The 15999-nt window shown below is 39.2% G+C and overlaps 1 protein-coding gene across 5 annotated transcripts in view; it reads right to left on the minus strand.

The window, feature by feature from the left end:
* Window positions 1-838: 838 nt before the first annotated feature.
* Window positions 839-15999, minus strand: part of LOC111873922 (ubiquitin carboxyl-terminal hydrolase 47) — a 67008-nt gene continuing 51847 nt past the window's right edge. For all 5 annotated transcript variants that reach the window (XM_023869017.2, XM_023869019.2, XM_023869018.2 and 2 more), the window contains 9 exons: window positions 15028-15263; window positions 14817-14943; window positions 14080-14507; window positions 13871-13982; window positions 13470-13726; window positions 6838-6953; window positions 6179-6428; window positions 3397-3575; window positions 839-2162 (listed from right to left, as the gene is read on the minus strand). In XM_023869017.2, coding sequence (XP_023724785.1) covers window positions 1988-2162; window positions 3397-3575; window positions 6179-6428; window positions 6838-6953; window positions 13470-13726; window positions 13871-13982; window positions 14080-14507; window positions 14817-14943; window positions 15028-15263 — 1880 coding nt within the window. In that variant the 3' untranslated portion in view covers window positions 839-1987. The remainder of the gene's footprint in view (window positions 2163-3396; window positions 3576-6178; window positions 6429-6837; window positions 6954-13469; window positions 13727-13870; window positions 13983-14079; window positions 14508-14816; window positions 14944-15027; window positions 15264-15999) is intronic.

A 15999-nucleotide genomic window follows, 5' to 3' on the forward strand; every position in this document is an offset into this window, starting at 1 on the left:
TTTTTTATGACTGTGGCTCTAAATAATGCTGGACACATTAAGTCCTGAACAGTTTCAAATGAGAACTGAATTTCAGATTTGCATTTATGCCAAGAGATTGTTGGTTATAACTGAAGTTTAGCTCTTATATAGAGAATTCAGAATATGCTATCCCAATCTGGAATAGCTTATTCTAAGACTGATAAGCAGGGCCCGGATTTTGATGACATGTCATCTTTTTTTCCTTGTATCCTATGCGATGCTCTTAAATATACAAATCTCGGATACGAGCTGCTGTTTACAGAAATGTAAATTTTATAGGTAATTTTTTGTCATTTTTAGGTTTAAGGTCATTTTTTAATTTTTTGGACTTTTAAGGGCATTTCTTGTCATATTTGGCCATTTTAGGGATTTTTTCTTCATATGTTTTCTGAAATGTGAATAACATGGAAGCGAAGTGTTCTTTCTTTTCTCCTTTAGGTCATTTTTCTGGATTTTTTTAAAAATATTTTCAGGTCATCAAAATCCAGGCCCTGCATATTACATTTTTCGGTCATATTTCAGGTAATTTTTCTTGATTTTTTAAATATTTCCAGGTCATCAAAATCTGGGCCCTGCTGATAAGTAATAAAATATTGTTCTCAACTATGTAGCTTTCACTTAGACAACTTGAGTGCATAATTCTCTAGTAAAAGAACTTCTCTCCTTTCAAACAAATCAAAACATATTTAAACATTTTTTCTCTTATACGAGTAATATTAGTAAGCATGATGTTCTTATTTAGAATAGGTTTGAGGAACTGTGGTATCCAATTCCAAACACATCTGGCTCCTGACATTAAAATAACTTACACGTGTAATCCATATACGAAATGAGCATGTTTCCTTTATTATTCACAATAAATATCCTGACAACACAAGCTCAACCTTCCTGCAAAGACAGTTTAGTGACGACAAGCCATGCAGTCGTATCTGATATGTGATCACTAACATACAAAATTGTGTGACCCTTGCAGGGTAAGACAAACAGGATGAAAAACTGGTGAGCAGAAGCAACTTGTAAAAGACAATGATTATAGATTTCTTACAATGCTCAAATTCAAGCACCCTTTCTTTTGAGATGCAGCATGGTTGAAAAATTAAGGCAATTTACACAGAGAAAGGCATTTATTGGGGGCATATCTTTTTAGTCAGACAAATACAAATTACCAATTATCCTGATGTATAAACCATGCTTATAACTCCATATTTCAGTCACTTAATTCACGTATTAATATATTCTATAAATTGACTGTATCCTAAACAGATCGTAAATGTGAAATACAAATTATAATTACCATAATTGTATGCAGTATTCCATTTTACTCAAGAGATATTTCTTACATGCTTGAGTCATACACTGCATGGCTGCAATCTAACTCCACCAGAACACATGAACAAAGGAGTCATGTTGCAGCTAAGTTTTAATATAAAGATAAATCATAAAAATGTGCCCCAATATATATTTCATTGGCTACTGAAATCAGATTATGGATACAGTCTCTAAAGAAGTAAAACTGGACAACACAAGATGTGCATATAGCAAAAACCCTTTACACAATCTGAAAGTTGCTATTTGCAATACCCTATGTATCTGAAGCCATTTTGCTAGAAAACCATTAACTTCAGACTGTATGTATCTGCCAATCAGAATAAAACCAAAAGCAAATAGTTAGAGTGTCAGTGCTACACAACATTAACACGGCATGTTACATAATAAATAAAGTGATACGAGCGTCATAGAGACTGTAGCACAAGGTCTGAATCCAAAAAGAATGCCACCTCGCCAATAGTTAAGGTTATACATCGCAAATTTTTATTAGCACATAAATGTACTGGTGACTGCTGATATACTATCACCATACCACAAATTTGTAATATTTAATTATGCAGTGTCAGCTTAAAATTATGGTATTACACAAACTTTCATTTCACATACAAGTCAATCACTTCAAATTACAAAACACATTTCAGTCAACTTCCGCATCATCATTTCTTCTGTGAGACATATCTAAATATATTTTTAGAGTACGCTCTTTACGAGTAGATGCAATGATACCAAGTCTGTTCACACGTGAACCTTCTCTGTTAGCAATTTCTTTCCTCTCTTCACTTGAAAGTTGTTTCAGTTCTTCTCTTGAATCTCTGAAAAGAAATATTGAAACATATGCTAATATCATGAACCTAATTATAATAATTAATTAAAGATTTCTGTAATTATTACCATTAAAAGTTTATACCCACACAGACTCCTCTGTCTGCACATGCAACTAGTCGAGATAAGAAACTTTTAAAATATGCCAAGATCAAAATTAAGTCTGCAAGCCAGTACCATAACTGCTATAACCCACCCTGAAATTTGTAATAAAACTGCAGGAAATTTCACAATGTTCCACACTGATAAATAAAAAGAAATACTCATCTTTCTGTACTGTCATGATTCAGGCGGTGCTAAAGACTGGTCAGAGTATCACTGCTCATCTGACCACCGGCATTTTGGTCATCTTTCTTTCCCTGAGGTCTGCATCAGTGCTCCCTTAGGCAGTTTATTTTCCCCTAGTCTTTCCATTGTCTGCTATATTTCTCAACATTCTTTATTTTATTATCTATTTTTTATTATTTTTTAATGCTAGTGGGGACTAAGTCCTGCGGCCACTTCTGGCCTATTATACCAGCTCCAGATGATAGGTGAGGGTGATTGTGGAGCAACTGGTGGAATGAAGATTGGCAGGGGAAACTGAAGTACTTGGAGAAAACCTGCCCCAGCGCCACTTTGTCCACCACAAATCCCACTTGACTACACCTGGGCTGCTGCAGTGGGAAGGCAGCGACTAACCGCTTGAGCTATGGCGTGGCCCAATGTCGTTATCTACATCAACTTGCTAACTGGTTAATGGCACATATGGTCTCTTAGTGTATATCCACCAGTTCATCAGAGGAAACTCACCTGCTGTGACTACTGTCTCTACAGTACCATGTGCCCTAAACATCATTCAGAGTCTTCCATTGCTATTATCACTGACACAATAAGGATTACTGGGGATACTCTGGTAACATACTATGACCCACTCGTACCAGATTCCTCATTACTATCAGAAACTTCTCAGGAATGTCATAAATAATCCACAGCTTCCAAGAACCAGTGAGATTGCTTAGGAAAACCTGGTTTCCATAATTTTATTTTCTGATTTTCAAGAAAGATAATACTGCAAATCAGATATCATAAGTTTTGAATGATAAGTAAACAGTGCATAATTCAACATGTCCTGAAATGCTATTCAACGGTGCAGTCTGTACATTGCATATAAAATCTATGCGTGGCTTAGAGTCTGGGATCTGCAACACACTTGCCCTATGAAGAGCAACAATCTTGTCCTACCTGTACAAGATAACATGTCCATCTTCGAAGATGCCAGGTGGCCAATTGTCAAGTGTTGCTGTTTCAGTATTCCAGCCAAGCTCTGTGTGTATACCAAGAACTGACATTTCACAGGGGAATGAACCTTGCCCCTTTGCAAATTCCACATATTCAGCTGGGATGCCACTAAGATTTGACAACTGAAACATACAGTACTTTCATCATGGAGCGTACAGTTATATAAAACGTAATTCTGTAAAACTGAGGGACACCAATGCTGTGGACTCTTGGCTAAAAGTCAATGGCACTGATAATTGTACAAAAGACTAGCTTAATATCTGTTCTTTTCCCAGGTTTTCTTCTACATAAATTGTACTGAAATAATCAATAAAAGTGTTTATTTATTAAAATGGCAACAAGCAGTTCCTGCAAAATGCTGGTAACCTTCTTATCTGCCCTTATGGCATCACATCCTAGCCCAGTGGTTCTGAACCTTTGTGAGACTGAGGCCTGGTAAATTCTTTTTTATAAGACGAGGGCCTGGTACAATTGATGTCAGGACCCGCTACCGGGCCGTGGCCCAGCGGTTGAGAAACACTGTCCTAGATGACAGCAATCTTCTAAGCCACCACTGCAGGAACCTCAACTCTAACAAGCAAAATCAATTCCTGACTTACACAGTGTCCAGGATCCGTCAGGACTCATTTTTTTTTTAAATTTGTCCTGCAATGTCATCTGCTGGCAAGTCATGGCATTAAGATTCTTGAAGTTTCAGCTGTGGCTGTCTATAATTTCAAAGAGCAAGCATCACTGCATCATGTGTTCTTACCTTGAATGTAACAGTACTGCTGTGACGCTCGTAGGAAAATGATGGTTGAACATAGAGCCAACATCAAATTTTGTTTGAAGTTAGGCAAAACAGCCAGAGAAGTGTATGAAATGATGAAAAGTGTGTATGGTAGTGATTGTTTGAGTTGCTCGAATATTTTTTGATGGTATGCTGTATTTCATGAAGGCAGGGAGGATACTGAAGATGCTCCATGTGCATCAAAGCCGAGAACAAGTTGCACTGAAGAAAATGTGAAAAAAAGTGACTGAAATCCTTGCAGCAGACAGATATGTTTCTGCAAGACTCATCGAGGAGCTTTTGGGAATACCAAAAAGTACTGTGCATCAAATTTTGATCGAGGACTTGGGCAAATGGAAGGTCTGTGCACAGTTTGTACCGCAAGCGCTGTCAGGCGATGAAAAACATGCCTGAGTGGAACACTGTAAAGACCGGTCGGCCCAAAGTGATACAAAATTTACAAAATTGATTGTTACTGGTGATGAGACATGGTGTTTTCAATATGAGCCTCTCACAATGCCGCAGAGTGCAGCGTGGCTGAGCCCAACGAAGCCAAAACCAAAGAAAGTGCGCATACAAAGAGTCGAGTAAAGACACTGCTAACCGTTTTCTTCGATTCCAAAGGAATCATTCACAAGGAACTTCTGTCAGAAGGTCAAACAGTGAATTCTGATTATTATCTCAGAGTCCTCAATTGGTTGTAGTGAGAATTCTTTGAATTCGACCTGAATATTGAGAGCAACATTCCTGGTTGCTCCTCCACGACAATGTGCCACTGCTAACAGTTTTCTTCGATTCCAAAGGAACCATTCATGAGGAATTTCTGCCAGAAGGTCAAACAGTGAATTCTGATTATTATCTCGGAGTCCTCAGCCATTTGTGGGCGAGAATCCTTAGAATTCGACCTGAATATCGAGAGCAAGGTTCCTGGTCGCTCCTCCACGACAATGCCCCACTCCAGAAATCGAAGATCGTGCGCGATTTTTTGGCCAGAAAAGGGATCACAGTCCTTGATCATCCTCTGTATTCGCCAGATTTGGCTCAAGCAGATTTCTGGTTGTTTCCAAAAGTTAAGTTGGTGATGAATGGAGACCGTCACGACACCATCCAGGACAACCAAAGGGAATGTACCGCAGTTTTAAATGCAATTCCACAAAAGGAGTACAGTGACTGTTTTCGAAAACTTTTCAATCGACTCCAGCTATGTATTGATTCAGGAGACTATTTTGAAGAAAAAGAGTGAAATTTTGAAAATAATTCACGTTTTGTATTTTTATTGAACACAGTCCTAACAGAACCTGGACACAATGTGTGTGCAGTGTGATATCTGTCTGCAATTGAGTCTGTAATACGGGATACATAGTTGAGACAAAAATGAACATTTAAACCAATGGTATAATAATAATGAAATGTGTATTCCATAAATGCACATATAAGTAGTGTATTTCTTTCCACTGTTATTTGACATTGAATGGGTAAGTTTGTGCACTTGAGAATGAAATGTTTTTTCTCTGACCTAGATTAATTCTGACAGTTTATACTCTGATTTCTCAACAGCAGTTTTAACCTCTAATAACATACCACCAAGCTCTTTTGGCTTGGGAGTATGCAAGTCAATCCACCAAACTTTGTTACGCTTTCATACACTAATAATAAAATAATCTCCCTATAAAACTGCGACTGCGATGAGGGCCACAGAAAACTTTCACTGCGATCATATTGATGAATCTGATTAGAGCTGAAACAAAAATGCATTAAGTTTATGGTTAATGTGATGAGATACTAGATAGGTACCAATATTTGGAGAACCTCCTGTCTCCATCTTCAAGGTGGAGATGGAGGGAGCACATTTCTCCAAATTGCTGCATATGTCTACTAACCTGTAACACAAAAACCCAAATTCTGAAGGCCCAAAAGCTGCTTATTAGAGAATGTTACTGAAACAGTACAACCAACCTTGGTCTTTAATTCCATTACTGTTGACTCATCAAGCAACACTTCCTCAAAGGCCTTCAATTCCAGGTTGGCAGGACACCAGCGCCGTACAAAAAGCACTAGTTGATTACTAGATGTGATTTTCTCTGGCTCGGGTAGTTCTTGCAAGAACATCTCCCAATTTGGGAACAGGCTGATGTCCTGTTCGAATCGTTGATCATTAAGATAAATTTCTGCTGGGTTCTTCCAACTTTTCTTTCGAAGGCGACACCTATATTAAATGATGTCTTATATCAGATTACTTACTATAAGATTATGAAACAGTATGTAATGGTGTGTCCCCAATATACTATACTGGTGTATATGATAGTTTTCCTCAAAAAATAGACCAAAAAATCACAGTACACCTTATACACTGGGAAATATGGTAATCAAAATCAACTTGTTAGCTCCCCACTGCATCTGCTCAGTAATGAATGCAAACCAATCCTGTTCATAGCTTTAGGTCATCCGTGGAGCACTCTCCTTCACTATCTGTCCATTGTGATACCTGAATACTGACTCGACTCAATGTTGAACATGTCAATGCTGCATCAAGGAGTGTGTAAAGCTACAACTTTCATAATTCATATTTCTGTTCACTCTTACAGAAAGATATCAGTTCAGGCAGCAATACTGACCTTTCATATGGGATATCTATTGAATATTTTCTTTTAATTTCTTCCAAGATTTCTTTCTTCACTTCACCAACAGTCATCCCTTTGCTAAGAATCCAGTCACACAAGAACTTAATAGGCTAAAACAAAATAACAAAGACTGTCACAAATAATGCATGAACCATAAACATACTTTTATAAACTGGACATTTAGTTTTCTAGCACTTTATCATAAAAATACTGAAAGATAAATATGCTGTGAAAAATGGATATTGGAAAACGTCACTGTAGCACTCTTTCCAGACAAGAGCACAGGACAATTAGAATATGTGACAATATTCATGTCTTTAAATTATATCTCTACAGGTGACAAAATTTTGAAATGTAATTACAAACCACAGTCTTTTATTCATGCAACAGAATAATAAAAAAAGAAATGTGAACTAGCTGTGTGCATAACATTTTAAGACACAAAAACATCAGAAGTTCATCCTAGTCCAAATTATACAAAATGCAAACTCACAGGCTGGATGTGATTTTTTTTTCAAAACATGAAAAAGAAGATACATGACAGCTCAAGCAGGGGTGCCACCCAACAAATCCAAAGAACTGTGACATGTTACCTCTAATATGCTGGTTGACTTCTTTAATAAATACGTTACGCAGGCATTTTCCAAAACAGCCACGCGGACATACACAGATATACAGGATGTCCCAGGAGTGTGGTGTCATACTTCAGGAGCATGCTGAGGGTTCCCTATTGAATAACTTTGAAATAGGAACCCATGTCCACAAATGTAAAATAGCAGCGCTAGGGCGGCATTTAAAATCATTTTGTTTATACGTGGTGCCTCAATGTCGAACTGCATTGCATAGAGGAACAGCCATCCACCAACACTTGCGCCATTGCCAAGGTTGTGGGGACATCAAAGGCAAGTGCTTGGAGGATCCTGCATGACCAACAACTTTATCCGTATCATCCAACGTGAGTACATGACGTGGGTCCAGCTGACTTTGTCCCATGAGTTCAATTTTGTCAGTGGATACTGAACCAGTGTTTACATCAGCCCAACTTCCTGAATCACTTGCTCTTCACAGACGAAGCGCAGTTTACAAGGGATGGCTGGTTCAACTGTTGAAAACAGCCACGTTTGGGCTGATGAAAACCCCAACGTTACTGTAGTTGGTTACCAACAGGCACAATTTTCTGTCAATGTCTGGGCAAGCATCATTGGCAATCACTTGATTGGTCCTTTCCTCCTACCACCATGACTCAATGGGCCCTTTTACAAGGTGTTCCTGGAACATGTGCCACTGACTGTGCGGAGGCAAATGTGGATACAGCATGATGGAGCACCGGCACACTTCAGCATTGTATCATGAGACTACCTGGATGCTGTTTTTCATGGTTGTTGGATAGGAAGAGGAAGCCCAGTGCCTCGGCCACCCTGATCCCCAGACTTGACACCTCTGGACTATTTTGTCTGGGGCCATGTGAAAAGCCTGATCTATCACATGCTTGTGGATAATGAATTCGAGCTGTTGGTCAGAATACTTGTTGCATGTGACGCGATCTGTGAGACACCTGGAATATTTGAACGGGTGTGCCAATTCCAACATCTACTCTAGCAGGTGAGTCTTAAAAGTTTGGAGGGGGTAATATGTCTGTGCATGCTCTTCAACATTGAGGCACCAAGTTTAAACAAAATGATATTAGCCTTTAGCCTTTAAGAGCCTAGCGACACCATATGGAGACCTTTAAAGTGCAGCCGAGTGGTCGTGCGACACTGTATGGGTACGCGCAGTCCACGTGTGTACAGTGTTTTAAAATCTAATTTTAAGATAGAAATTCTTGTTCTACTTATATTATTTTTGGGCACCAGCTTTATAAGTAGACAGTTTTCCCTCCTGCGTCATCTAACTGAATGTTGCCTTCGTGTGGTACTGTTGGAAACATCCGGAAATGCAGAGTCCAACATTGCACTTCATGCACTTTGTCCGGATGTAACTCCATTTCCCACGCGAAGAGCACACACGACACCTCAGTCTCGTACTAGAGGAAGTCGGCCAGTAATGTCGAGTGGCCTCCTCTAATAGAGATATCGTTGATGACACAGCAGGAGGTTGACCCATCAACCGTTGAGGGAGAGGTAGACCCCTTGCAGCATGTTCCAGCATGTTGTGCACAAAGGCGAGACAAAATTCTCTGCGTGACAATTTCACGCCACAGGATGACAACAGGATGAAACTGTTCAGAATCGTCAGATCCAGGAGATGGAAAAATAGTTTATTTGTCCATTTCCAGGTCCGACAACTGATGCTATAACTGTTTGCCATTCTGTCCGCTTTGTCGACATAACCCATGTGCGTGTTGTAGTCAACAACAATGGCATTTCCATGCTCATCACAGAGACGGCCTTCTGCTGGAGGACAGTGCATGTTTGTTAGTATGTCAACGTCATGTTTGTCCTTCCAAACTAGTGCTGTCAAGTTCCATCTCATCCTAACATGAATATCACCTTTCTTCAGTTGAAATTGTCTTCGTCGAAAATTGTCAGGCAAGCCCTTCCGATTAGGTCTGACTGTCCCTTAGCATGTTATGTCCTTTGTCAACAGTTTGTCAAACAAATCGTGACGAAAAGAAATTGTCCCTGTACAGTTTGTGACCTATGCCCTCAATACGTCTGCATAGGTCCCTAACTGTAGCATGTGTCGCTGTCACATCTTGGTCGGCATGTGTCCTTTCTTTTCCTAGGTAAACCTTCATGTCATAAGTATACCCAGTGGCGTCACAAATTTTGAAGATTTTGATTCCAACATGTTTGTGTTTCTTAGGTATGTACTGCCTAAAAACCACCCTCCCTCTGAATTTAACAATTATCTCGTCTATGGCCAAATGTTTCGAAGTGTTTCATGTGTGTCATTGAGTGTGTCGAAGATTGTCCGAATTTTCCATAGTCGGTCATAACTGTTGACATTTCTGTCAGTTTCTGTATTGTTGTCTGCAAAATGAAGAAAACAAAGAATGTGTAGAAAACGGTCGCGTTTCATCGTGTTAGAGTAGAAAGGCATGGCAAATTGTTCTACAGTCGACCAGTGGTTCTTTAGTCTGTCTCTAATGTCATGTCCCATTTGAATGATTATTCCTAGAAACAGAAACATCTCGGAATCGGTCATGTCAGGCTGCGGAGAAGGTCCGTCTTGAAGCCTGTCTAGGTACTGGAGGTAGTACCTGTTCGTCTCTTCCACCAGCAGATGGATAATCCCTGCGAAGCAGAGCATGAAAACGCAGAAAGGGGTGGAATCCTTATTTACCTGTGGAGTTTCACTGATATTTAACCCCAGAGCTCCACTGGAATAATTATTCACACCCCTCCTGCCATGCTGGTCTGGTGGTCACCAGGTTGCTGACGAAGATGATGAGTCTTCGTCGACTTCGGTTTCTGAGCCCCTTGCTTCCTCACCACTCTCAGAGTCGTTCGTACTGCAGTCTGAATCGGTGTCATTTATCAGCTGCCTCTCAATTTTGGAGTCTTCCATGCAAAATGAGGCCATGGTGAATAGTTAAAATTGCGATGTTTTATACACAACACAACGCGCTAGGCTTGAACGTTCTGGCAGTGTGGGGCTATTCCTAGAACAGTACCTCTGTGTGGCTAGTCCGAGATATACGATGGGGTACCCAAAAGAAACCGAACTAATTTTTTTGTGGGCAGAGCTTTTGTAGTACCATGTTTTGCCGCTATGAGTGCATAGAGCTAACATTCCTGAGTTGATAAGCAGACTACCGCTGCTTCAGAAGGTAAGGACTAGTTTCGGCAGAGTTTATAGTCACAACTGTTTTGTGTGATCGTCGTTTTCGCAATGGCTGATTATTGTGAACAGTGTGTGGTGGTGAAATTCTGCTTTTTGCTTGGGAAAAGTGCAACAGAAACTCTTGAAATGTTAAAAACGGCGTACAAAGATGATGCTATGGGGAAAACTCAAGTGTTTGAGTGGTTTTCCCGTTTCAAAAATGGTGAAATGTCAATTGATGACAAACCTCATTCTGGTTGTCCTTCCACGGCCCGAACACATGAAAATGTTGAAAAAATTCGTGAAATTATCAAGGAAGATTGAAGACGGACCATTGAAGAAATTGTAGAGCTGTCGGGAGTGACTTGGAGCTCAGTTCAGCGAATTTTGACAGAAGATTTGGGAATGAAAAGGGTGGCTGCGAAATTCGTGCCATGACTGCTGACTGCTGAACAAAAACAAGGTAGTGTGGAAACATGCTGTGCTTTGAAAGAAGAGTTCCGAAATGATCAAAACTTTTTTTAAAAAATTATCACCGGTGATGAAACCTGGTGCTGTGCTTATGATCCTGAATCAAAGCAACAATCAAGCCAGTGGAAGACTTCAAGTTCGCCTCGCCCCAAGAAAGCTCGTCAGGTGAAATCAAACATGAGAACAATGCTGATTTGTTTTTTCAATGTGAGACGAGTCGTCCATTCAGAGTTTGTTCCGCAGGGTCAGACAGTTAACCANGTGTGGAAACATGCTGTGCTTTGAAAGAAGAGTTCCGAAATGATCAAAACTTTTTTTAAAAAATTATCACCGGTGATGAAACCTGGTGCTGTGCTTATGATCCTGAATCAAAGCAACAATCAAGCCAGTGGAAGACTTCAAGTTCGCCTCGCCCCAAGAAAGCTCGTCAGGTGAAATCAAACATGAGAACAATGCTGATTTGTTTTTTCAATGTGAGACGAGTCGTCCATTCAGAGTTTGTTCCGCAGGGTCAGACAGTTAACCAGGCTTTCTACTTGGAAGTTTTGAAAAGATTGCGCAACAGTTTGCGGCGGAAGCGGCCAGATTTGTGGCAGTCGGGTGACTGGTTTTTCCATCATGACCATGCCCCTGCTGATACAGCCCTGTCTGTACGACAATTCTTGACCAAAAATGGTATGACCCCTGTTCCTCACCCTCCATACTAACCTGACCTTGTCCCATGTGACTTTTTTTTTGTTTCCTCGAATGAAAAGAGACATGAAAGGGAAGCGTTTTGCTGATGTTGCTGAGGTGAAGGAAAAAATGACGGAGGCGCTGTCAAGCATCTCAAAAGATGTTTTTAGACAATGTTTTGAAAAATGGAATAAAAGACTAGACAAGTGTATTAGTGTAAGTGGAGAGTACTTTGAAGGGGATTGAAGGTTTGTGCTTAAAATTTGAATAAATAAGTTAAAAAAAATAAGTTCGGTTTCTTTTCTTGTACATAGTCAGAGTCTCTGAAGGACAAAATATGATTGCAATACAAACATAAACTTCCACTCCTTTTGCCAGATAAGACACAGCAAGACAGGATATCAGCAGCAAGCATTTATACTGCAGAAACGTTTTGTGTAGGAACTGTATGCAAATTTGTGGGGCAGCCGCTCGAAATTGGGAAAAAATTACTTTTTGGAATCAGTGCAACAATTTTTATACAGATTTTAAAATCGGTATTTTACAATATCTGATTCTGTATTCTTTCTAGATAAAAGCAGCTTTTATTTCGATCGTTTATCACAAAAATTGTAGAAATCACATCATTTTCAGTAACATGCTTACAATTTTTAATACCCTACAATGGCGGGCATTTAAATTAACTCCGGCCTGCTGCCATTACTGGAATTTAAATGGGCCATCTCTTAAAGGTTAAACGCTGCCCCAGCACTGCTATTTTACGTTTGCGGACATGGGTTCCTATTTCAAAGTTGTTCTATAGGGAACCCTCAGTACACTCCTGAAGTATGGCACCAAACACCTGGGAAAACCTGTATACACAATTCTTATGATTCTTACCATATGCTATACCATTTCAGTTCCAAAGGTTCCATTTCAGCAGTCTTGCATGACATGACCAAAAAGACTTCTGCTGATGAAGATCAAGATTTCCCAATATGAACTTGAATTTTCCTATTTTTTAATATACCAAAGAATGTCTCATATGGTAACAATTTTTGTTTCTACCTCATGCTGTTTACAAGAATCTGTGGAAAGCATCCACCTCTCCACCAGTGTGCACATCTATCCAACCATTAGTTTGCATAAATGGGTTATGAGCATCAACAAAATGAGCTTGAAAAAATATCCTGCACTTTACAGAACTACTTGGATCATTATTCATTTTGGTGGCTATACCGAATACTTATACAATAGTGAATTAAGTTCTTTAATTTCAAATTTGTGAAAACTTCAAATGTTTTCCTTATTCCTATTCAAATAATGATTTTCTCATTATAATATAATTTTCATCGGATTTAAATTTCTTACAGTGATGACTATAAAGAGTACGGTCATCCATGTTTAACACTGCATAGTGCATACACAAGACAACATACTGCTTCCATTTTAAGGGTCAAAGAGCAAGCAAAGCAAGAAAGAAACAAGCACTAAGCAGTGTTATTCTTCATTCACTTCTTTAGCCAGGCAGATAGAAAGACAGACTGATTAACAGACAGATCCCAGAAAGCAGATTTCAATAAGTTAGAATACAATATTTTCAGACGAGTTTACAAACCTGTGAAATCACCAACAATTTTCTAACAATTACACATTGCAAAGCAAGCCTTGCTGTAACAACATTGATCTGTTATGTCAATATTTGTTACCTCCTGGAAGTACACTGCCAATATTACCTCTGGAGAGTTAGGCAAGAGTTGAAACACTTTCCCTCGGTGTTCATCTTTCTTTAATACTCTGTCAAGTCTGACTATAAGTTTTTCATCATCACGATATGAACCTAAATTCTCAGTGAGTCGAGCACACTCGAATTCTTGCTGCCCACTTTTAAGGCGGTATATCTTGAAGTATTCCACTGGAACTCCAATGTAAGGTTCCAAATCCTTCTTCAAGGTCCCTAGGAACATCCTCTTGTCCACGAGCACCTTCAACACTGAAACAGTAGCAATATACGAGTAAGCTAAACTGGACCTATTAAAGCCCTGCAATCCTGAAGGTTTACACACACACACACACATACACACACACATATATATATATATATAAACAAAGCAACAAGCTGAAAAATGGTAAGTACTTTTCTGATTGTCATTGTCTGTATATGGAACAGCTTTGAAGTAGTAGTTGGTAGACCTGGTTGTGGCACTTGCAGTGTCGTTTTCTTCGTCATCCCAGTTTTCTGTCTGTTCCTGAAAAGAGACCAGGTCAACAGAAAATACATTTCCAATGTATGAACTGACATCCTTGGCACAACATGCAACACGAACTCTTGGAGTATGCACTTACTCTGGGGTATGAATTATATGCAACTGTATTGGCCTCTTCAGGTGAAGATATATTATGTCGATCTGAACCTGGAGATGATCTGCTGGAACTGGAAAGTGGTGGCAGACCATCATCTGGAGCGTCACCTACAAGTGTCCTGTCACTATCTGTAAGACTGCTGTCCTCACTGGCACTTTGATCACTGTGTCCAGTGGCACCAATCCCTTCTTCTTCTGTATCACCTGGTGGCTGTGGAGAACTGTCACGCAAAGGATTGCCAGAACAGGCAGGAGACATTATACAAAGCGCTGAAGCACCATCACCACCACCACCACCACCACTGGCTAGTTCTTCATTTGTACTGCTCTCCTCTGTCAATTTGGCGTTTCTGCTGCTATTGCGGTTTACATCGAAGTTCAGCACAGAAATTCTTAATTTCTCCAGCAATTCTGAGAAGATTCAAAGATATATAATTGCAAAGTTCTATCACCTACAAATACAGAAACTGCTTCAAGAGACATGATGAAAAACAGAGGGATAAATGAAGATGGAAAACAAAGAAAGGAGGAAGAATGAAATCAGTCAAAATTGCTCATTACTCTGTCTCCATTTCTGCATTGTTCAGAATAGCACTGCTCTGCTAAATATAGATTTATTTTTAATGACTTGGATCTGAATGTGTTATGATCTGGTTATTCCCTTAGACCCTGTAATGCATTAATGAGGTTTTACTCAAGTAAAAGAAGTGTCTACCTTACCTTTCCTTGAATATGGCAGCACAACTTGAAGAGATATTATATGTTCAAACCTACTGATAATTTTGTGCAGTTTTGAAATGACAAATGGTTTTTCTGGATCGTCATCACAAGAAGAAGCCACAAAAACCTGCAGGCAAAAGAAACAGACACAAAGATATATTCAGGATTATTTTAGTCTCCTGAAACATAACACATTAACTTATAAAATTACCTTGTTAGATCCATAAAACCCTTCAAATTTCAGAGTTTTATCATCATTGTCCAGCAGCTTTGGCTCACTGCTGTACTTCTCAAGAACTACTTTCATGGTTTTTGGATCTAAATGGAGTGCTTTGGCTAATGTGACTTTGAATTCTGCCACTGTCTGAGAGAGGTTCCCTCGCACAGTTGTAGGACCATCTACTTCTTCAGTCTCAAGATCAACTACAAACACTTTTGTTGCCACGCCTATAAATAAAAAAATCTTAGTAACCAATAATAGCAAGTTTATTTCAATATATTTTAAACATCATGTTAATATACATATGAATAAGAAGATCAAGCAAGTAATTACTATTACATTTTTTTGTCAATTAATATCTTTAATCTTTTTATGTATCTACACATTCACACATTTGTAATAGTCATTTCTGTTCATCTACACAGCTGTAAAAGAAATTAAAAGATGTATCTGGATACAAAATTTTTAATTTTAAACCATTCCAGCTGTAGAGGGTTGAAATTGAAGTTCATGAAATTCTTAAATTCAGTAAAACTTCCACTCAAAAGATTAAGGACACACAACATTTTCAGACTTTATGTAGGACTAGGTTCAGCTGGTTTCGGAGACAGTCCAGTGGAAGGCCCTTGTGAATATGGTACTTAACCCGTTGGCGTGGTTTGACGTGTATGTTTCGTCAGGTATTTAAATCGTCTGGGGGGGTTCGACATGTATGTTTCGTCCAGCTGCACACCTATGTTATAACGCCCATAATAATTGATGGTTTTGCTGTAGATTGTTAGATTTTTCGCTGGCCTGTTGTCAGTAGTACAGAGTATAATATGACACGTCTTTATCTGCGCTAAGTCATCGTTACATATGCCTGTCTTGCAGCAAAGTTCCTGTGGCTCTTGCTAGCGGTTTCACCGTTATGAATGTCGTGTTTTCTTTGCTACGAAGTTATAAACAGCAGAGACGTGATAT

Source organism: Cryptotermes secundus, unplaced genomic scaffold (genome assembly GCF_002891405.2).
Source record: "Cryptotermes secundus unplaced genomic scaffold, Csec_1.0 scaffold639, whole genome shotgun sequence".
Lineage (NCBI taxonomy): Eukaryota > Metazoa > Arthropoda > Insecta > Blattodea > Kalotermitidae > Cryptotermes > Cryptotermes secundus.